We start from the raw sequence: 24379 nt of genomic DNA, 5'->3' as shown, positions 1-24379 counted from the left end.
TACTTTTGATAATAGAAAATATTTTATACTGATTAATTTTCCTGAAAGCTTCAAATAATTTCCAAAACCAAAATTAATTGTTTTTAATGCAAGATATATAAAAACCTGACGCCCATAGTTTAAAACAAAGTTCAAGGTCAACCCACTGAGAAGTTGTCAAGGAGTACACTTTTGGTTGATTGACTTCAGTCAGACCAATTAATCACCAACGTGAGACCAGTTTGCTTTCGCACAAAACAAAATTAACTAATATAATGAGCAGGAATAAGACAATTATTACAACAGACCAAGGCACCGCTTATTCGTTCATGTCTTTGAGATAGAACGCACTTACAAGCACGAGCTGTAAAAATTTTCCACTCATTATCTCTACTTACAACTCTCCACCCGCTAAAACTACTACGAGTGTCATAAGCTCGATAGTCTGTTGAAAGCAAACCTTGGATATTACTTTCTGTTCATGTTTCCTAAGCAAACGTATTTGAGCTGCACACCATTGAAGAATTTGATAAGAACGAGAGAGAGAGGGTGAGAGAGAAATACTTCACTGTTTATTGTAGGCCCAGTACATAAATCAACACTCCAACTTTTAAAAGAAAAACTGTGGTATCTTTAACTTTTACATTGGCTTTTTTCGACAAGGAAAATTGTATTTGTTCAATGTTTTAACTTGTAGAATTGCATATATTATATATAATTCAAACTTTTCAATCATTCGATATATGTTAAATAAAACACTATTCTTTATACCGTTTCTAACACAAATTATTAAATAATCATTTTTACATTTTTCAACAATTCAATAAATATTCAGCAAGTACAATTTTATCAATTCAAATGCGTTGACTTATATGTTCTTATTTTACATTATTTATTTCCTTTATTGTAATGTTCCTATATAGTTTTAGGGTTATGTGTATATATACACCTAGATGTAAATCAAAAATATATAAGAAATAGAGAAGGAATTTCTCCCAAAAACTTAATCGCTGATAATTCAACATGGTATCAAAGTCTCGCCAACATTCTTTGGCATTTTTTTTTTAGCAACCCTGAATTAGATCTGAAAAAACATTTAAGTCAGTTGAGACATTTTCTGGTAACCCCTATAGGAGAGAGAACCGCCCATCTGAGAAGAAAGCCTAGTCGTCGATCGACCTTCCTCCTCAATCCTGCGACCGTCCGGCAAAGCGCTTGTGCTCACGCGCCTGAAGAAGTCCTGATGTCTCTTTCACCCGTCCATGCATGACACTATTTTTTGGCGATGTTTCTCGTCACTTTTCACTCTGGTCGGATCGCCCTGTTCTGGAGACTCCATCTTGGCCAATTTTGGCATGTGACAGCTCTAGCGACTTTTTTTCGGCTATTCTTTGCCCAATTTGGTTCGGGTCTTTTTTTTTTATTATTTTCTTGGTGTTCCGATTGTGGTTCTAATTGTTGCTATTTTTTCGACTACTATTTCTACTTCTTTACCATTATTTAATAATGGGTGATGGTATTAAAATCATGGACACATGCTGGAAATTGCGTGGATGACCGACTATTTGGTTGTGTTTGTTTTGTTCATCATAGGCATGGAGGCAAGTTAGAACCTAGAGCTTTGAAATGTGTATTTGTTGGTTATTCTGCCACTCAAAAGGATTATAAATGTTATTATCCTCCAATCCAAAAATACTTTGTGAGTATGGATGTGACCTTTAGAGAGTCTGAGCCTTATTTCTCCCCGGCTCCTCTTCAGGGGGAGATTAGGATAGAAGAGGAAGCTCCTTTAGCTCCTATGTTTGTATCTGTTCCTAAACAATTTTTGAATCTTAACACTAGTAATGAACATGAACCAAAACATGGTAGACTTGATAGACCAAATTTAACGAGGTATAGTCAAAGAGAGAAGACTAGTACCATTATGCATGATACACCTTGTCAATTGTCGTCTCTGCGATCAGCTCTTGAAAAACCACCTGGTGAGTCTTCTATAACTCCTGGTTCTAATTCTGATGCAATTTCTTCTGTTAATATTCCTGACTCTGAACATTTCATTCATGATTTTGATCTTCCCATTGATCTCAGAAAATGGGTTAGAACTTGCACCAAACATGCTATATCCCAATATGTTTCTTATGACTCTTTATCTCCTTCCTACAAAGCCTTTGTGTTGTCTGTCGACAGGAAGCATATCAAGATCCAAAATGGAAAGCAGCAATGGTGGAGGAGATGAAAGCTTTGGCAAATAATGGAACTTGGGAATTTGTTACCCCTTCATTAGGAAAAAAAACCAGTAGGGTGCAAATAGGTGTTCACAGTAAAACATGAGGCAGATGGCACAATTGAAAGGTATAAAGCCGGATTGGTGGCCAAGGGATTTACTCAAACTACGGGGTAGACTATCAGGAGACTTTTGCTCCAATTGCAAAGATGAACACTATTAGAGTCTTATTGTCCTGTGCAGTCAACTTGGATTGGAGCATGCATCAATTTGATGTGAAAAATGTTTTTTTGCATAGTGATCTAGAAGAAGAGGTGTACATGGATATTCCTCTAAGCTTTGATGATGAGAAGACCAAAGGTAAGATTTGCAAATTGAAGAAAGCATTGTATGGGCTGAAGCAGTCACCTAGAGCATGGTTTGATAGATTCAGTAAGGCTATAATTTCATTTGGCTATTCTCAAAGTAATGTTGATCATCCCTTGTTCATCAAAACTGTAATGGTAAGATCAATTTACTAATTGTCTATATTGATGATATGGTTGTAACTAGAGATAGTGAGGACAAGATTGCTCGATTAAAAAAGTTGTTGGCTCAGAAGTTTGAGATTAAGGACTAAGGAGGTCTGAGATACTTTTTGGGCATATAAGTTGCTAGATCAAATAAAGGGATCTTTCTCTGTAAGAGGAAACATATTCTGGATCTCTTGAAGAAACTGACATGTTGGGTTGTAAACCGATTGACTCTCCATTTGAAATCACAAGTTACAAGCAGGAATGGGAGAACATGTTGACTTGGGTCAATATCAAGGATTGGTTGGCAGATTAATTTATCTCTTACGTACTAGACCTAATATAACATATGTTATAAGTCTAGTTAGTCAATATATGCATGATCCTCGCAGTTCTCATCTTGAAGCTGTCTTTCGCATTTTAAGATATCTAAAGTCTACTGCTAGAAGAGGTCTACTTTTCTCTAAGCATGGCCATCTCAAAACTGAAGCCTTTACTGATGCTAACTGGGCTGGATCTCCAAATCATAGGAGATCAACTTCTGATTATTGTACCTTTGTTGGAGGAAACCTAGTTACTTGGAGAAGGAAAAAGTAGACTGTAGTAGAACGTTCGAGTGTAAAAGCGGAATATAGAGCTATGGCTCAAGGAGTTTGCGAACTATTATGGGTAAGGAAGATAAAGGAAGAATTGCGGATGTTGAAAGGAGAAGATTCGACTTTGTTTTGTAATAACAAGGCCACAATTAGTATTGCTCAAAATCCAGTTCAACATGACCAAACAAAGAACATAGCGATTGATAGACATTTCATAATAGAAAAAGTCATCTAAGGTGTTTTGAAGCTTACTCATGTGACTTCGGATAATCAAATCGCAGATGTTCTTACTAAAGGGCTTAATAACAAACAATTCCATAACTTGATTTCCAAGTTGGTCATGTGCAATATCTATGCACCAACTTGAGAGAGAGTGTTGACTTATATGTTCTTATTTTATATGATTTATTTCCTTTATTATAATTTTCCTATATAGTTGTAGGCTTATGTGTATATATACACCTAATGTAAATAAAAAAAATATAAGAAATAGAGAGGGAATTTCTCCCAAAAACTTAATCTCTAATAATTCAACAAAATGTCTAATAAGTGCAATTTTATAATTTCAAATGTTCAATACAACTTGAAGAATTTAGCACACCAACATAAAACTTGAATTGCCACTAAATTTTTCTTGTAAAGTTTGATGTCAATTTATGCATTTGTCTGTCCGTTCTATTTTTTCTATTTCCTTTTTACATGCAAGGTTGAGAGCATAAACAATGTTTTTGGTAACGCTTACCTCAAGATATTCATCCATCCCGTACTTGGAGCCTTCTCGTCCTAGACCAGACTGTTTTACTCCTCCAAATGGAGCCACCTGCATTGCAGTAGAACATTTTTAATATGCCAATCTATAATTATTACTATGTTAACCAATAGAAGAATTAAGGATGCCACTCGCCTCTGTTGAAATAAGTCCTTCATTTACGCCAACAAGTCCATATTCAAGTGCTTCAGTGACACGCCAAGTACGTTGAATATTGTTTGTGAAGATATATGCTGCTAATCCTACATCATCATCATGAATAAAATACTCCATATAATCAAATGTCATAGCAAACCAGTTTCAATTGGCCCATTCAACTTCTAAATTAAAAAAAATCAAATCTTATCCCCATTAAGTTCTAGATAGTGACTAGTAGTCTTATTAATTAACTTTCTGCGTTTTTCTTCTTTCATCATTAAATAAGCTGTTAATAATTTATTGAATTGTAATGATACAAAGTATTATTCCCTTTGTTAAAACATAGCTACAATAAACTTCCCCACTACGTTTATAGACATTCATGCCTCTGTTACAAAGAATTAGTAACACAAACCATGAGGATGATTCTATAAAGCTTTATACCTCTCTGATGGATAGAAATCTAAGCTATACTCACAAATTCAGGACAAATAAAGTCAAGGAAGCCTTGAAACATAAGGTCAGGAAAACATGTGGCCTAAATGGTGTCTTTACAAAAGTCGGTCTCGGTGAAGTAGGAGTTTCTTGGTTAACCGTGTAATTTAATTCTTTCCCATGGAATAGACAGATTCCAAAGGAATGGAGAAAGAGCAGTGATACTAATATATAAAAACAAGGGAGATATCTAAAGTTGTACAAACTACTGCAGTATCAAACTTATGAGTCCTAGAATGGAACTCTAGAAAAGAGTAATGGAAGATAAAACTATGAAATTTGACAAAAGTTTCAGAGAACCAGTTCAGTTTTATGCTAGGCAGATCCGCAACAAGGGCTATTTTCAAAAATTGATGAGAAATTTATAGGGAAAACAAACAATTGTTTTCAATTTGTAATCAAAAATGAAATATCTATCGCAAATAATAATTACCTTCTGGGTCCAAGTTTAAATATAGGTTAATCATAGATAAGTATCTCATGATGGAGTTCTCTGCTATATGTTATATTAAAAAATTATTGTAAAAAAGTATAATATTCATATTATCTTCTCGTAAAATAAAATATTCAATCACAAACTAAGAAAGTGATAGGTTTAAATTCCATACGCATGGTAAAAAACTATTTATGCATATTTTTTATATGATTGGGAGATTAGAAAAACCTGCATTGGTGTTATTAGCAACATGGATGGCTTCCTCCTCAGTTTTGAAGCGCAATAGAGGTGCCACAGGTCCAAATACTTCCTCTCTGAGGCAAGGCAAAAGAGTGCATATTAACAATTTTTTAACTGATTGTTTTCCACCCCCGAAAAAATCAAAATAATCTAACATATTCATTACGACATGTTCAACCAAGAAATGCATTGAACTATGTCCCACCAAAATGAGATGAAAAGAAAGCCCTCTAAGAAGATAGGATAATGCCAAAGCACAAAACATAATTGAGATCCTTTAAAAACCTAATATATAACATATAAATAATTAATGCTTCAAGCAAGTACTGAATTACAAGAAATTTTGACAAATCCCAGGTGAAATTCTCAATCTCACATGAATCAAAAACAAAATTAGGCATGCCACAGTCCATCTTCATTAGATTAAAATTCTGCTTGAAATAATATTTCCTACTGGATTGAAATTGTTGTAGTTATTCTTGGATGGTAAAATAACAAGAATGTTAGAAAACATATGAATCCCAAGTGGATTGAAATTGTTGTAGTTATTCTTGGATGGTAAAATAACAAGAATGTTAGAAAATGAAGGCTCAAAGCACGTAAAAGGCCCAATAAGGTAACAAAAGTGTAGAAAAATGGAGGCTCAAAGCACATCATCGGCACAATTTCAGACACTGGCAGCGGCGTCTGTTTTTTCCTCTTTACATATCATAGGGTTGGCCCGTCAAGATCAACAACTTATAAGAGTACAATTCAACCTGTATAATATTATTCTTCTTTACATATTTACCTGCACAGGACCATCTCACTCTTCACATCACTAATCACAGTAGGCTCATAGAAATTCATTCCAAGGTTATGTCTTTTGCCCCCAAGAAGAACTTTTGCTCCCTTCAATCAGAATTAAGATCAGTTACAGACATATTATATGAAGTAATGATATAAAAGAATTAGCGCTACTGATTGGGCTCCTGAGTTTGAGTGACAGAATTTTAATGGATAAAGGAAAGGAAGCAAAATTTTGCAGTACGGCTGAAGAGAGGAATGTGGGAAAGCAAATGCATGTGCAGTTCATTCTGACAAATGTAAATTCCAGTCAACTTTAAAACCTGCAAGTCTGAAACCAAGTTATTATTTTGGTTTTGGTCTTTATACTATACACGAGGAAGAGATAAATGTCAAGTAATGTAACAGCATTCTTAAATAAATCTGTATCAACAAAGTGAATTTAGGTGAAAGTTTTTTTCCGATAGTGTGGATACCAGCCAATTTAAAAAATACAATCAAGTTATTACTATGGTTCACTCTTCTTAAACATAAATGTGAGCAAACAATGGAAAGTGAAACATCAAAGGATTTAAAATGATTGCAAAGCAACAAATCTACCATTGAGCTATAGCTCATTGGTTTTAAGAACCCTTATAAAGCACACTTAGAATGTTATGTCATTTTGGGACAATAATTATTGGCTTTGGTTTAAATTTAAAAGTTGAATAATTGTTCCATGCGATAGCAATTCTAGAATCTCAAGTCTTGACGGAAGTTTTAAATTTGTAATAATTTATTATCTACGATACAAAAAATTTTTTTGAGACATGAATAGTTATTCCAATCCATGAACTAGCTATTGTATTCCTTTCCTATTCTATTCTGCAAATCACAAGAGCACTTAAGATTCAGATGATGCCTCACAGTATTATAATAGCATAAGAAAATAAGGGAAAAAAGGGAGGAAAACAAGCACCAAGCTTTTCAAAACAAATCATTACAGTTCCATTCTCAATGCTCAGAAAAAAACAGGTAGTATAGGTGTTGATAAGATTTAATTAATACTACTGCTACTAGGATTAAGACTCCCAAATTAGGAAAAATAAATATGTACTTATTAGAGCAAAAAGGAAACCAAATTTTCCTTAAAACGAACACCAAAAAATATATCTAATTATCCTTCTCATTAATATATATAGATTGTAACAATTTGCTAGGATGACACACCAATGCCAAACTCAACAATGGCAACTAAGTACGAGACTGTTGCAGGACTTAACCGAACACCTTATACCATGAGCTGACACAGCCATGCACCACCCATGCCTGCGTTCTCCAATCAGGAGACATTTCGGCTTATATTCCTACTAATGTAATTTCCATTACAGACGGACAAATGTTCTCATCAGCCAATCTATTCAATGCTGGAATCAGACCCATGATTAAGTGGGTATTTCCAATGATTATACAATTCATCAGAGGAGAGCTTTCCTGTGTGAAGTATCCACAAATATGGACAAGGCAATATGCAGCCCTAAAAAGTATACAGCATGGATGGCTTCACAAGAAAATTTGACAAGCAATCACTTTGAGGGAGAGAAGGGGGAAGGGGTAACAAGATTAAGATCTGCAGATCTAGATAAATAAGTAGTAAACAAATAGCATAAATTTATGTGCACTAAGAATCTAGCATACAGAACAGCATAATGGAATAAGACAAACCTTTGCGATAGCATCTTGAACAAATGATTCAACCTGTAACGCAAAATTACAAGGACCAAATGATACAGAAGATCATTAGAAAAAGTGGATGATGACAAATACATAAGTGTATGTATGTAAGTCTATATACATATATAAGCAAAACTAACCTTTTGCACTGCAGCTTCATTAATCAATGGACCCTGTGAGAAAACTAACATATATGTTAAAATTACAACACTTTAAGCTCAGATAACTTCTATAATAGCAGCTCAAAAACAACTCACTTGCAAATGACAGCAAAAGGGACCAAAAGAGGGTCATATATATATGGCAAAATTCTCAGAACAAATGAGTGAGCAAACCATCTTTGCCAAGCCATATGATGTCATACAGAAGGATATAACAGTTCAAATATTTCTAGCAGCTGTTGCAATAGCATAACCCCCTAAAGACTAAATATGTAGAACACATAATTGCATTACTAGCTTCATACTGATGGGAAAACCAATAAGGAAATTATAATAGAATAACATAAGTACTCAAACAGCTATTCTGATATGCGTGTGTGAATGTATTTATAAATGCTATAAAATACATAAACACACATGTATAGCTAATGATGCCTACCTGTGCCACACCTTCACTAAAGCCATCCCCAACTTGCAAATTTTGAACGGCTCTTGAAAAAGCCTCTGCAAATTTGTCATATATGCCTGGACAAAAAGAGGTTCAGCATCATAAACGATAGCAACAACATATTTCTAAAGGCCAATAGGAACTATTAACTAATAATGGGAAATATAACAAACTGAATTATATTAGAATAGGCCATTTGATAATTTGGATGAGCTCAATAGCTCTAGAAAGAGGGAAGAATCACAAGGTTGATAAACCATATTTTTCCTCTAGTAATTATACAAAAACAGCTGAAAAAAATTCTCTGTACATAAGGCTTAACTACTCAATGTAGTGACAGTTGCCACTGAATGACAATTGACAACTACACATTTTCGTTAACCTGTTATTTAATGGAGGTGTAGACAAGGTATGATACGCTTTGATCATTCTTTAAACATGAAAAATTGCAGTATGTCCTGTGAAAATACACTGCCAGGTTACTCCATATGCAACCTTCCCCCCCACCCCAACAAAACCCGGAAAAAAAAAAAATAGAGAGAGAGAGAGAGAGAAGTGCGGAAAAATAAAGCCAGGTATACAATTCTGTTGCTGTCTGTTTCTACCTTCTTGTACAAGTAATCGATTAGCACAGACACATGTTTGTCCACTATTACGGAACTTCGCTGCAAGCTACAACAATGTGCACATATAGTTATAAAATTAGAAACAAAAACATAACAATAATCTTGCAAGAAAGAAGACCTTAAAAGAACTAAACTATAGCCTTTGGATTGTTAGGAAAATAGTTCAATTCCCATGAATTAAATAATCATTCCAATGTGACCCCCACAGTGGATTATCCTCATTTTAAATGTTGGAATAGGTTTCCTTTATAAGCATCTAAAGCTAGAAATACGGTCTGAACCAAGAGTTGTGTATGTGGCACAGAGCCCTCTTCTCTGACAAGCAAAACACTCCAAAGCTAAGAGGTAGAACAAACCTCTGCTATTCCAACAAAAAAAAGGACAATTCAGCTACTTGATGATGGCATCAACCAAAATGTTGCTTCCTAGGCTGCAAGCACCAAGAATCAGAGTGCATTTCCAACAGCAAGGAAGAGTGAATTTAGTGGATTTTAATAAATGATGCCAACACTAAATAAACCTAAGAATAAACTTAGAAAGTTCCCAGTCAAAAATATCATTGCAGTGCCAATGGTTTTTAGCAACTGGTTGAATTGAGCCATTTTGATAAACCTAAAATCAATGTTGATTACAGTGCCATGATAGGCATAAGTTATTAATAACATAATGGAACCCAAAAATTTCTAGGATGATAACACACAGCCACCACTAATATACTTGGACAACCATTTTAACTTACTGATCCTTTAACCGCCACGTCCAGATCTGCATCATCAAATACTATGCAGGGTGCATTGCCACCAAGTTCTAAAGACACCTAAAGAGATCAAGGGAAAAGGAAATCAGCCCTTAAATGATTTCCAAAACCTAATGATGTATACTCATTTCATGTCAAATTTATACCTTTTTAACAGTTCCAGCAGCACCAGCCATCAACTTCTTTCCCACTGCCGTTGAGCCGGTGAATGTGATCTTCCTTACCTGGGTCAGAGATAACAAGCAAGGACACTTAAGCATTACATTATTTGTCTGTCTACCCAGCCAAACAAGGATATCATATCATGACAACAAATGGCAGAATGATATAAGGGAAAACCTGTGGACTTGAGAGTAAAGCATCTCCAATTTCAGGGGCATTTCCCACAACCACATTTAGAACACCCTAAACGATCAACAAGTACCATTAGGGACAAAAGAAACTAAAAACTCCATAAGTTAACAAATACCAGCAAGTATCATGCATCATTTGATATCTTGAATTCATAAAGAATACAACACTTTAAAAGGCTTGGTTCCTCCTCTTTCACCATAATGCAATGACAATAATGATGTACATGAGCAGATTGTTATCGTTTGACATAAGAGCACAGTTGGAGAAAGCAGAAAACCTCAAAAACCAATCCAATTGTACATTCATATTACCAAAACACACAGAAACTTGTGATTTGACAACCATATTTTGTTTATTCAAGCATCAGAAATATTTACTGCATAACTCCCACAGGAATATTATAGTCGAGCATTCCATTAGTGGCACCAATATTCCAAGCAACCTAATCTTTTAATACCTCCAACATAATAATTGAACTACACCAAATTTAGTCATAAGTAAGTTGAATATTTTGGCTATAATGAAAAAATTATAATTTATGATAATTTATTTATACACAAATTAGTAAAAAGATATGATAAATAATATGCTACTAATAAAAATTGATGTACATATTACTTAATAAAGATTCATAATTCCAGTTGCCATAACCAAATCAAAGACTAGTAGTTTTACAAAAAACTAATTAAACTGAAAAGTTATCCTTCTCTTACAGATTCCAACTTAATTTCCAAATTGATTATCATTATATTCCAATTCCTAGCTGAGAAAGACCTAAATAAATAATGTAACTTCGACAATGCTGTATAGAATTTCAAAGAACAATTACCGGCGGAATTCCAGCCTGAAGAGCTAGCTCAGCTGCTGCTAAGGCTGTGAGAGGTGTAAGTTCAGAGGGTTTTACAACCACTGTACAACCACAAGCAAGGGCAGGACCAACCTGCGTGTACAAGGAAAAAAATGCATTTCTTCTTATACACCATCCAAAAAAACCAAAACCATGTATAATTATCCTAAGCTGAACACACCTTGCGAGTAATCATGGCCAAGGGAAAGTTCCAGGGTGCAATTGCTCCAACAACACCAACAGGCTGGAAGAAAATGTGAACCCATTATGATAGAGTATCAAGATAACACAGTTTGCCTTGGAACAACTGGCATTCAGAAACTAATAATGCCAACCAAACAGCTTTGAAAAAGACTGAATCACCCACCACTATTGCAAATTTTTTCAAACCACCAAGACTTAAATCAACATGGAACCTTGAAATTCAATAACCATACAAGATAACAAGTTAATAAACAGCTCAATAAATATTCTTTTACATGATAGAATATAATTTACATGAAAAAAATGATTATTTAAAAATATAAGTTATTTAGACATATTTTGCCATTTTTCACAGATTAAATTTGATTAAATTTTATTATTATTACTAATCAATTAAAATGGATAAAAAATTGAATTTGGATATATTGTACATGGCCCATAGTGTAAAGAAAATGTTCATTGCCATCCCAGAAACTAGACACTTATTAACCCCACTGAACTTCTAAAAATTTAGAGTCTTGTGATAAACTATATTGCAGTTATGTTATTAATCCTATTAAAAAATAAATCTTGCCTTAGTAAATTATAATATTTCAAAAGTTACACCCATTAAAGAATAACTTTAAGTATGAAGTTATTTTTTAGTGTACAATTTTATATACTGAAAACTTACTGACATGTATTTAAAAAATAAAAAATAAAAAAAAATAGAGAGAGAGGGGCCTCATTTCAATATCTAAATAACTTGAGTTGTCTTAATAAGCAAATAGACATTGACAATTTATAAAATGATAAATTAAAAGCCAGTAAAAAAATAACATCAGTTTTTTTTTTTTTTAAAAAAAAATAAAAAAAAAATAAAAATAAAAAAAAAGAAGGAAAGAATTATACAGTTTTCTTAAATTAATTAATTACAACTTTTTCTATAGACCCACTTATCTAAAATCCTAGTTGTGCCGCTAACAAGTCATCTCATCTTATCTTTTTTATTAAATTCAAATACTACAGGATAAATTAAGTAAAATAGTGAAAGTAAAAATTAAATAAAATTAAGGGAAAGTAGAGGAGTACATAAATAAAAAAAGAAGGACAAATGATATGAGAGGGGAAAAATTAATAAATAATAATAAAAATTATTCTTTGATAAATTTTTAATAAACAAAATATTTTAAAGCTTGCAGGCTCAACAAAAAAACTCCAACCTTATTTAATTCACAATCATTAGAATTTACCATGTGTAATTATAATAGTTATTATGAATTAATGGGGAAAACATAGGGGAAAAATTAATAAATAATAATAATAATTATTCTTTGATAAATTTTTAATAAACAAAATATTTTAAAGCTTGCAGGCTCAACAAAAAAACTCCAACCTTATTTAATTCACAATCATTAGAATTTACCATGTGTAATTATAATAGTTATTATGAATTAATGGGGAAAACATAGAATTTGAGGCTCAAGACAAAGTGTCAAGCCCCTAAAACGCATTTACACTGAATGAAAATAATAGGGAAACTTCTCAAGGGCATTTTAGAAATAACAAATATTACACTTAACCAAAAATGGAAAGGAAAAGTAAAAGGAACAAGATAAATCCCTTTAAAACAAAAAACAAGACAACAAGAATCCCGGTGGACTCAAAGATTTGGGACTTGGACAAATGGCAAAAGCAAACAAGGCAATATCAAAAGCCTTAGGTGCAGTTTTGGCAATGTAAATATTGCACTTGTAAACAGTGTTTGGAAGTCATAGTATTGTTTTCGAATGTTAAGAGAATAAATGCTAAGATAAAATTCAAATGTCACAAAAACATTCTCTATAAAAAAAGGTGACCCGGTGTATAAAACATTCTATATAAAATTTCAAATTCTTAATATTTAGAACTCCAACAAAAGCAAACAGCCTAAAAAGAACTGGCAGTTGGAACACAGTAAAACCATTACCGTATCAACAACTCCACCAAAAGACCCTATCAAGGGCCATCTGTTGAAAGCTAAAAAAAAAAAAAAAATGGGAACAAAATGACTTTCTAGATCAAAAGTAAGAAAGGAAACTTCAAGGACACAACTACCTCAGCAAAGAGATACCGATAAAGTCAGAGGAAGCCAACTTCTCTCTTGCTTGGTCTCCCTTCTAGTAGTTTTTGAAGATTTTATTCAATAGTATCATGCATAAATACTCACAGTTGGCAATTAAGGACTTTTCTATGGAAAAACATACTAGTATCACATGAGGTCCAAATAATTAAAAACGAGACTTCTTTACATCAATGTTGTGCGAGATTCAATCCCACAAGCAAAGGATGTAAGGTAGGTGAACATCTCTACAATCCTAGGTATCTCCATTGCTCACTTGTTCTAAGGTTTGGAAATCAAGTTTTTCTTTCCCTTTTATGGGGCTAAACCATTCCCAATACCTCAATCTTTACGAATTGTTACAATTGCACCCAAAATTAACTTTATACCCCTCAGACGGGTAAACCATTATTTATACCCCAAACTTTGCGAATTGTCACAATTACACTCTAAAATCAACTTAACCCCTCAGATACCCTGTTTTGGTATTTTTGTCAAAATTGCGCCCAAATTTAATTTTGGTCAAATTACACAATATAGTAATATTATATGTGGGACCCGCTGTCTCTTGTTGAGTTCACTTAACCAAAGGACGGTTAAGCGAAACATTGCATTGGGCTTAAGGAAAAAAGAAAAACCCCAACCTACTCAAATCCCCATCTTCTCATCAATTAAACCCCATCTCTCCTTCATCCATCAAGTGAGATTTTCTTCTTTGAATTTATCAAAGATAATAGCTACTCTCAAGTGAGTTAACACAGCCTTTTCCACTATAACTTCCCTTTAATTCGGTCAATATCGCATTGTAGCTTTAATCAGAAACCTAATCACTTCTTAAAATCTCCCATTTCTGATGCTTAGAGCTGAAGAGCAAAGACAGCTGCAGCTTGTGAGAACAAGAAGAAATTGATGATGAAGAGGACTTGTTTGTAGTTATAAGATACTTCCATTCTCCACTGTTTTCCACTTCTTTTTGGAATTTTTGCTCGCCTAGAGTTAATTTCATTTTTGTTTGAAAAATTTTTAAGTGACTCGCTGGTTTTGTTTGGAAAGTTTGACTTATCACTGTATTTGTGATGCCAAAATTGCAACTAGAATCTTAGCAGTTCTATTTTGCAAGACTTCGAGTACAATATTACCATTCATGTTCTTCGATTCACCATTGTTGTGATGTTTCCCTTTTGTTCTTTTTTTGAAAAATACATCAACTGGAAATTATTTCCTGCTAAAAAATTTTGAGTAATCTCTTAATCCTGGAAAATGACTTATGATTTGTCTTGCGTATTAATTTTTAGGATTAGAAGATGTATATTGATCTTCATTTCCATAGATCTTTCATTTTTTATTTGTTTTATTTATGATTAATTATCCGATATTCACTGGTTTGTTGAGCGCTTGATACGATATCACACATGATGAATTGGTTTCTCCTTAGCAAATTTCACTTCAATTTATCAATACATTGAATATTTTTTGGATATTTTATTTTCATTTTGTTTATAACGTCTGCTTTTTTTGGTGATTTATCAAGGAATCAATGCTGTAGAGATGGGTTTAATCGATGAGAAGAGGGGGATTTGGGTGGGTTAGAGTTTTTTTATTTTTTTCTTAAGTCCAATGCGCCGTTTCACTTAACCGTCCCCTGATTAAGTGAACTCAACAAGAGACAGCGGGTCCCACATATAATACTATTTTATTGTCTAATTTTGACCAAGACCAAATTGAGGCGCAATTTTGACAAAAAAAAAATAATAATAATAAAATACAGTGCCTAAGGGGTTAAGTTCATTTTCGGGTGTAATTGTAACACCCCCCCCCCCCCCCAAAAAAAAAAAAAAAAAAAAACTCAGGCACCCCAACATCAGTTAGCTAACTCAAAATTCACAGTTTTAAGTATAACAGCTCATAATCAAAACCCCCAAACACTTGCTCACACCAATAAAATCGTCACTGCCTCGTTCGCCTTATCACCATTTCCTTCATCGGAATCAATGGAACTATGATTGAAACAAATGACAAGAGCACTGCAATCGCTATGGAATCACGAGTTTCAGGATTGGAGAGATTATTTATTGCAGTAGCGAAGTAAGCAGACGAACTAAGAGTGATTGACTTGGTGGAGACCATAGAGGGGATGGTCATGGTTGTGGCCAGGAGGTGGTGGTGCTGGGATTTGGAGGTGGAATAGTGAGACGAGAGTGGTTACCACAAGGATCTGTTAAAAACCTCCAATTGGGCAAGTTACTGGTTCATCACCAAGGCAAAGCAAAAAATAAACAAACAAAGAAGTTGGGGCAAGTGGGTTGCCAAGCTCTAAGAACCCACAAAGCAAACAAAGCAAACCCCATCTGCAATTCCGATAGTCATGGCTTCAAAACCAAGATCTTGATCTACGATTCATCCACAACCAGAAAACAATGTTTGTTAATAGAGAAACCCTAGATTCTATCTTCCCTGTTCCATTCAACAACTATAGATCTTTTCACATGAACAACAATACCTCTTCTCCTCTTTCCTTTCTCTTCCTCTACAAAGAATGGGTCTTACATGCCCAAGTTCTTCAAGGTAACTGTTTCTTCTGTTAATTTCCATTAGTTCAATGTTTTGATAAATCGATAGTGTGAAAGATGATGCCAGTCATGTAATAGAGAGGAGAGAGAATAGATTGCAAGGGAAGCATAGCTTCAAACGGTGCATTTTCTAAAAGCTCTCTCATGTTGGATTAGCTAACTGATGTAGGTCTTGCATTTATTATTTTGTAATTTCAATTGACCAATTTAGTTTTTAAGGTGCAATTTTGACATAAGTTTGAAATTAGGGTGCTTGGAGGGTTAAGTTCATTTTGGGTACAATTGTAACAACTCGTAAAATTTGGGGTATGGAGAATGGTTTAGCCCCTTTTATGGAAAGAATCATTAGTTCTTTCTCTAATATTTTTTGCCTTTTATGGTATTGTTACCCCCAAAAAATAGATATGAATGTCAGACATTAAAACACAATCAGAAGCCAAACAGTTAAGGGAGATAAATAAAGGAGAAACAGAAGACATATGCATTAGGAGCCAAACAACTAATAGAAGCAACTAACTCATATATGATAAATGGAATTTAAACATTAATTGACAACACTCTCACCTGCTTTAGGACCAACAAACGACGATCACCAAGAGTTGGCGGTATTATGTCACCATATACACGTTTTGCCTCCTCTGCAAAGAACTCAATGAAACTGGCTCCATAACTAACCTGTTATTTTAGTCTCATGGTCACATATTGAAAAATGCCAATATTGACAAAATTTTAGCCTAAAATAAATAATAATGATAAGAAGAGTTAATAACAAAATCAAGACAGAGAGATAAAGACTATTCTAAATTTCTCAAGTAAAAGTTTGAGTGAAATACCTCACCCATGGCTTCTTTTAGAGGTTTTCCTTGCTCTAAGGTTATTAGTTGTCCAAGCTCTTCTTGGTGGGCAATTAGTAAGTCATACCTTGAATAGACATGAGGAATAATCATACGAATATAAGTTGACCATTTAGAACCACAAATCATAATAGTTTTAATATGGCTAAATTTTCAACTATTGCCTCATTTGGAAGTCTTCATAAATCATGATTAAAAGGATATACTACAGATCATACCATGATTTTAAACGTTTGCTCCTATCTGCAGCAGTGAGCTTGCTCCAGGCTGTTCAAATAAAAAGATCATCAATGTACTGAATTTACAGAATAAATTTCCAAGTTCATCATAAGTCGTATTCCAATAATCCATAAATACTCTGAAACCTCATCCAATGCTAAACATGGTGGCATCTAAGTATGCAAATTAAATAAAGCTAAAATATTTTATACCTTTTTTTCATCACTATTGACATCTACTATGACTATAAACTAGTTAAAATAGAGATGGAAACTGTAAACCGGTATGGTACAGACACCAGAAAACAGCATTCTCAAAAAATATAGGAAATGTAAACTTGGAGAAAATGTGTAAATACAGAAAGTATACCTTATAAACTATTAAACAAAGCTACTAGAAAAAAGGATAAGAGGAATGGAACAACGTAGTCAAGCTTAGGCAGGTTTTTGAATAAGAAAATGCCTAAAGTGATATAAAATATCTGTAGAGAATCTTGGAATTTTTCTTTTTGAATAAAAATACTACAAAAATTCCTAATGTCTACTAAATGCCTAATTGATTCAACAATTTCTAACCGGTAATATCTGGGAGTCAGAGCTGTAAATAGTAGTAGTCAATCAATAATAACTATTCAGTAAAACATTATTACGCAGTGCTGCAAATTTGGTAAATGACTATTACATATATATATATAAATATATATATATATATACATATATATATATATAGGTCACGACAGGCGAACACGATTCGCCTAAGACGCAAAATAAACAGATTAGAGTTGAGGTTAAGCGAATTCGTGTCATAAACGGATCACCTATTTATGACACGAATATAAGCATATTGTATCGCAGTTTAGGCGAGTGACCCGTTTATTTAAGAGTAAAGAGATAATTTTAGTGTTAAAATAAATACTCTAACTAAAACCTATTTAAATTTTATTATTGTATTTTTTTTTTTATTTTAGTCATGAATCTTGAAGAATCTATGCATTTCATTTAAGAAAATTTATTTTTAAATATAATTTGAGTTAAATAGGTTAAAATTTAAAAATATTATAAGTAGGTTAAGTAGGTCGTATACAGGTTAATCAACCCACTTAACCTGTTTATGATATTAGGCAGGTTACACGGGTTGTATATGGGTCAACACACCCACTTAGCATATTTATGATATTAGGCGGACTGCACGTGTCGTGTTCGGATCACCTGCCTATATGAATGACCAATCCAAGCATAACTTATGATATTTTTTTTTATTATAGTTTTTCAGAATCAACAGCTGTGGATGTTTTATTTTTACCAAAAACATCGAACTACCTTTGAAGGCTAAATAGCTATCAACTAACTCCCAATGGTTAAAACAAACACCACAAAATAGAGCAATTAAGTGACTAATTTAAAACAGAGAACACAAAAGAAACTCCACTGAACAATGAAAGATCAACTTCTATTAAAGATTCTTTTTCTAAATACTACCACTATCTACTTCTCTTTAATAGAAAAAAATACAATAAAAACTTAAATATCAAAATCAAGGATTACATAAAAACAATATCGAAATTTTTCCTTCCAATGCACGTCTCGCAGAGAAACAAATGGATCTAGAAAGGAGATCTAATAAACTCCAAACAAAAGGATAATGCAATGGATGTGTTTTGGAAGGCTCTCATTAAAGCACAAGCTACTCATGGTCTTAAGCACAAAAAATGGCATTTCTAAAGTTCAAAAAAAACAAGAGAAATGCAAGTGGGAGAGAGAGAGAAAAAGGCAAGAATATATTTTGAGGATCATGAGATGGAGTCAAACAGGAGGCATTTGGAGCTGAATTCTACTGTCTTTGTTGGCATATGATAAAGGAGTTATACCAGCACTATTGATCTAGTCATTGATGGCATCAGTCACAATTTTATCACCAAGATTCCCAAAGCAATGCCCTCAAAAAAATCACAATATGAAGACTCTATAGGAGATTGCATGCATGCTTTAGGATACTTTATGCTTTTATAAACATCATATGATTTTGTTTGTCAAAAAAATAGTCTAAATACCATATGTTTGAAGAACAATAAACGTAAGCTGAGGATGGATTATAATAAAATCATACAATGAAATGCATCATTAGCAGAAGCTATTGCATCACTTGTCTCCTTCCCACCCATGCATGGGACATCTGCTATAACATCACCAGTTGCTGGATTGTAAACCTGTCATCAGATGAACCATGTATTACAAGCAAGCATATAAAAGAACAGGCAAAACAGCAGGGGGAAAGAAAAAAAGGTAATTCAGTAATATGAATGCCTATGCTTCACAAGCATGATTCAGGGAGGAGTTCATATTTTTCAATACCATAACGACAAGCAGCCATTAGTTTTTTTCTCCTTCCTCCTCCTTTCTGAAATACTATAATTTGTTGTTTTACCTTTTAGAATTTATTAATATCTATAAAGAAGTTCAAATTGAGGTCACACTACAAACATACAGAGACACAAATAAAAATATATATGTACACACGCCAAGATATAAGTGAACAGCATGCTTACACCTATTATAGTGAAAAGAAGCTAAGCCAATGAGTTAAAACTTAGGCTTAAAACAAAACTTGGAATGTCACGGAAACATTCTTTTTAAGAATTTATTATATCCACAAAATAAGCAGAAACTAAATCACATTACAGCAACATAGGCACAAATGAAAATTTATGCACACACACAGACACGAATATACCAAATGCTTACCCCAGTTTTACCATAACAAGCAACCTCAAGGACTTGAATTGTAGGTCCAGAATACTGAATGTCATTACTAGAACATTTTGTGGTAATAGGTCATGCAATTAGTGTGCACACTGACATCAAGAGAGCACAGCAATCAAAGAAAACTCTAGGGGAGAGCACACCTGAATTGTCTTCCCATCATATGCATTAGTCCATTTCCCTCCAATAAGACACTGGCTCCGTAACAGACCAGCAGTTCTGAGCCGATCAACAAGACCACCTGCCTTCATGCTTATCTAAAACCCAAATTATTTAACTAGAATTAACTTGTTTAAAAACTACATACGGGGAAAATCGTAGACATTTGGTAAAACTGCTAATATAGCAATCAATATATTCTGTAGCAGAAAACAATCTAAAGTTATATGTACATCTATATGAACATTTGTGTCAAATTTATATGAAGAAATACCAGCAGGCCATGAACAAACTAACAGAAAATCTATTCATCCCTTAAATTTTAATTCAGCTATTTATCAGAATCAGAAGTTATACAAATGGAAATTGGATTGAGATTGCGATATTTAGATAGAGAGATGATGGTCACTTAATAATCTGAAGTGAGAAACATGCGAAGATACAGAGACAGAAAGAGAAAAGGCAATTACTTGGCGAGAGAGAGGAGGAGAGGCGATGTGCATGGAAGCCAAATGTAAAGAAGGGAGGAGCTTGTTACGCCCAATGGCTGCCATACGTGCCACCATAGCTGCCTTCATGTCTTCTCTGTTTTTTTTGTTTGTTTCACTTTGTTCGAAATAAATCCATATTGCCTGATCGCAGTCTGACTTATTAAAGCGACTGCGTTCAAGAAGAGTGTTTGGATATGCTTACAACTGTGTTCTAGATAGGAATGGAAAAATCAAACTGACCCGATGGGTACGTGCCTAATTGAACCAGTCAAATCCGAATTTTATGGTTTTGACTGAATTTAAATAAGGTATGGGTAAAATATAAAAGTTTTATTTTGGATACGAGTAAGGTTTGGATATATATATATATATATATATATAAATTAAGGCACAAAAACTTATGTGGCACAATTCTTAAGTATTAAGATGTTTATGTAGAAAAAAAAATAATTTATTAAGTTGAAAATAATGTTTATATTTTTACAAATTATTTTTAATATAATTAATATGGAAGTTTATTGATATCATTAATAATGGTTTCTTTTTAAAATAATTAATTAAATTAATAATATTATTATTAATATTTTAAAAACTTTTCATTTTTTTAAATAATTAATATTTAATCTCTTCATTTTCCTTTTTTCACCGTTATAAAATTTTTGCAGATATCTATTTGAATATAAATGAAACCTTAAAGAAAATGAAATCATATTTTCAACAAAAAGAAACGAATTTTTTGCAAATAATATAATAATATTTTCATGGCATTTTATTGATGTGTACATAATCAACGTGATGAAGATAATGGAATTACAAAATATATTCAGTTTTCGATGATTGACTAAGGTATAATTTTGTGATTTATAAAGAGAAATTATAGTATTTCTCAGCCTATTCCAAATCAAGGCAAACTTCAATGAAATTTTTTTTAAAAAAATTTAATGGTTATTAAATTTATGCCTAGATTTTAGATTATTTATTAAAAATGAATTCATTAACTGATATTTAAAAAGATTATTGTAAAATCTATTAAAATATTATAAAGATAACAAATTTTAAGCTTAATATAGCTTGATTTATATATGTATATGTCAATATATTGATTCTTCTGCAAGAATATGGGAAAAAATGATTTTATTTCATTTTGTGGAACATTAGTTAGTATAATAAATTGGATATTCATATTTTTAAAAATAATTATTAGTTATAATAAAAATTGTATTTTTATTTTTAAACAGTATATAATATTCGCACGCGAAGCGCAAGAGCACGACTAGTTACTATTATAAACACCAATTCGATCTCGTAATCGAAATTCAAACCTCGATAAATTTAAAATATTATTCTTTTAAATTATAATAATAAATTTTTAATAAATTGGGTTACTTGTAATAAATTATCTATATGAATTATAATTTTATTTTTAATTTAATGTAGTGTTGTGGAAATTAACTTCACTATAGTTTTCATATATTAATTTGAATTGGTTAAATTTATAAAATTTTAGATTTTCAAATTTACTTGTAATTTCTAATATTTGATTTAAACTTCAATTTCAAATAATGAAAAAAAAAATAATGATAATAGTGATTTGGAGTGTGTATATAATATGTAATATTTTATGTTTAGTGATTTTGTTATATGAGTTTTTTAGTTATTATATTTTTTTGATTTTTGTTATAATTATATTTTGAGAGTGCTACCATTTCATTTGAGTGAAACATTATGATAAGAAGAACAACTTTAAAATTAGAATTTTAATTTATGATTTTTGGAACATTTATTTATGTATTAATTTATTTTCATATTTTTTATATATTATATATTTTTTAGATAAATATTTTAATTTTTTAATAATCTATGTAATCTAATTTTTTCTTTTTTAAAAAAAAAAGAGTCAATAGATAAATGTTCATTCGTGGGTAATGGGTACCTGTGGATCTACCCAAACCCATTGGGTTCAAGGATGGGTGTAACATTCTCTACTTGATAGGGTACGGGGATTGCGGATGAGATTGGGTTTGGCTATGGGCATTCACTACAAAAAAATATGAATTTTATGACCAACAAATCAGTCACTAAAACTTTTTTCTGTCGCTAAAACATAAATAGCGACCGACTCACGACAACATCAAGCGATTTTCCAATTTCTTATCGCTATATTTATAGTGACCAAAAGTGGCGTCCATCGATAATTAGCGACTGCTTCATCGGTTGCTAATATTGCAAATGTGGGCTGAATCAATTTATCTCATTATTGACAAAGTAGTAGCTAATCAGTCGTTAAAATTAGCAGTAGCTATTCCATCGATATTTTTGTCGCTGATTCGGTCGCAAAGTGGTTGCTGTATTTGTCTCCAATTAATTTTTAAAATATAGTCAATCATCGCTCATCATCGCTATTTCATTTTTGGAATAAAAAAATAAAATTAAAATTTTTGACAATAAAAATTTTTCACTTGTAAAAAATGACAATACATGCTAATTCAAGTACTCAAATAATTGCAGGAATGAAAAAACTACTAAATTATAAAATAAAAAAAAAACATTGTTATTAAGATGTGAAGATATTTGTACAAGTTATACTGTAATATATACAAAATAAACATGATAATAAAATATTGGATCTGAATGCAAATATATGCCTTCACTCTGTGATGCATTGGACTATCAACCCAAACTATTGTCAATCCGGGTTTCACCATGATATACCCATTGATAATAGTTGTCTACGTACCCATTTTTGCATAAATGGAGCTTCACTATTTCAACATTATAAAAGCCCTATTTTTGTACTTTTTAAGATTGCATGGACACCTTATTTTTCCTCCATCCATACATCATGAATTACTGATTGCAAACTGAATGAAGGACTCTAGACCCTCCACGAAACCTGTCACGACCCATTTCCGCGGGTCGGACCGACACTAGGACCTGGGTGGGCTTAAGGCCCCCGAAGCCCGTAGTAAGCCTATATTACTTAAGATTCGCATTCTATTCACAATTGTGGATTCAAGCCCAATAACTTATTTTACAAATATATCCAAAGTACAGTCTATATAGTGAGTATCTGTTACTCTATTTATTCATTTACAACCCATTTGGAATACAATTGCGAAACTCTACTTTTACATTTACATTGATATTTCAATTATTAACGGTCTTCTATAAATAATGTGTCAACTCCATAAGGCCTTTCTTTCTTTCTATTACCTGAAAAAAAAAATAGTAGGCAGGGATGAGCGCCAAACTCAATGAGTAGGGTTAGATAACCTCTCACCCCACACAATCACACAAATCCCTTAATTTATTAAGTTTTCCTACCGCATCCACATTCCTTTCCCCATTCATTCTCATTTATGATTTAAAGTTATTCGTCATCTTCGACATTCATTTTCTTATAATAGATTTATGAACTTAGTCTAGCCCTTTAAGTATCCCACATGTGCTAGGATCTTAATTATATAATGTCTAATAAATTTATTACAACTAAACTTTCACCTTATTAATTTTTAGATTATACCAACTATCCCTTAGTTACACATTAGTTCCATAAGTCTGTTAACGATTAAATTTAATTGCTCAACTTATCATTTCCTTTTCGTAGATTTCTCACATAAATTCATAATTATTCCATGGCCTGTAAATACTCCTAATAACTATTAGCCAATCTTTTCCATTTTAATCAAATTTTAAAGCATATTTTATATAAGTTTGCTTATACTTAACTTAGATTAATAAATAGTATTTTACTATATATATTCAATTTTATTACGCATTTCTTTATGAAAACTAGATATATAATTTGCCAAAAGCAAAACAATTTGAAATGTAATTTATTTATAATCAAAATAGATTTATTTAACGTACATATGTTATGACTATATCTTTTCTTAATCAAGAATGAAAAACTGTTACCTTAATCCAAAATTTTAAGAAAAATTCTCTTGTAACTCCCATTG

General features: G+C 32.4%; 1 protein-coding gene across 1 annotated transcript; it reads right to left on the bottom strand.

The window, feature by feature from the left end:
- Positions 1-220: 220 nt before the first annotated feature.
- ALDH5F1 (aldehyde dehydrogenase 5F1) lies at positions 221-20556 on the bottom strand. The gene is made up of 20 exons (XM_089724076.1): positions 20397-20556; positions 19911-20024; positions 19115-19214; positions 17008-17056; positions 16769-16856; positions 16500-16610; positions 11263-11325; positions 11064-11174; positions 10220-10285; positions 10027-10104; positions 9863-9940; positions 9103-9169; positions 8489-8574; positions 8029-8061; positions 7880-7912; positions 6180-6280; positions 5378-5463; positions 4216-4322; positions 4054-4131; positions 221-486 (listed from the first exon to the last, which is right to left on the bottom strand). The coding sequence occupies exons 1-20, from the start codon at positions 20502-20504 to the stop codon at positions 448-450; spliced, it is 1596 nt and encodes a 531-aa protein (XP_089580202.1). The 5' UTR covers positions 20505-20556; the 3' UTR covers positions 221-447.
- Positions 20557-24379: the final 3823 nt, after the last annotated feature.

Source organism: Jatropha curcas, chromosome 7, assembly GCF_041381405.1.
Source record: "Jatropha curcas cultivar XTBG-Jc1 chromosome 7, XTBG_Jcur_1.0, whole genome shotgun sequence".
NCBI classification, from domain to species: Eukaryota; Viridiplantae; Streptophyta; class Magnoliopsida; order Malpighiales; family Euphorbiaceae; genus Jatropha; species Jatropha curcas.
Note: the sequence above shows the minus strand (reverse complement) of the source record. Positions and strands in the feature narration are given on the sequence as shown.

Excerpts from the sequence above, each read along its gene's own strand:
- ALDH5F1 (XM_089724076.1), bottom strand. The coding sequence starts at position 20,504 with ATGAAGGCAGCTATGGTGGCACGTATGGCAGCCATTGGGCGTAACAAG. Across the intron at positions 20,025-20,396 it reads CTCCTCCTCTCTCTCGCCAA|ATAAGCATGAAGGCAGGTGG; the intron begins GTAATTGCCTTT and ends TTTGGGTTTTAG. Across the intron at positions 4,323-5,377 it reads TGCTAATAACACCAATGCAG|GATTAGCAGCATATATCTTC; the intron begins GTTTTTCTAATC and ends ATGATGATGTAG.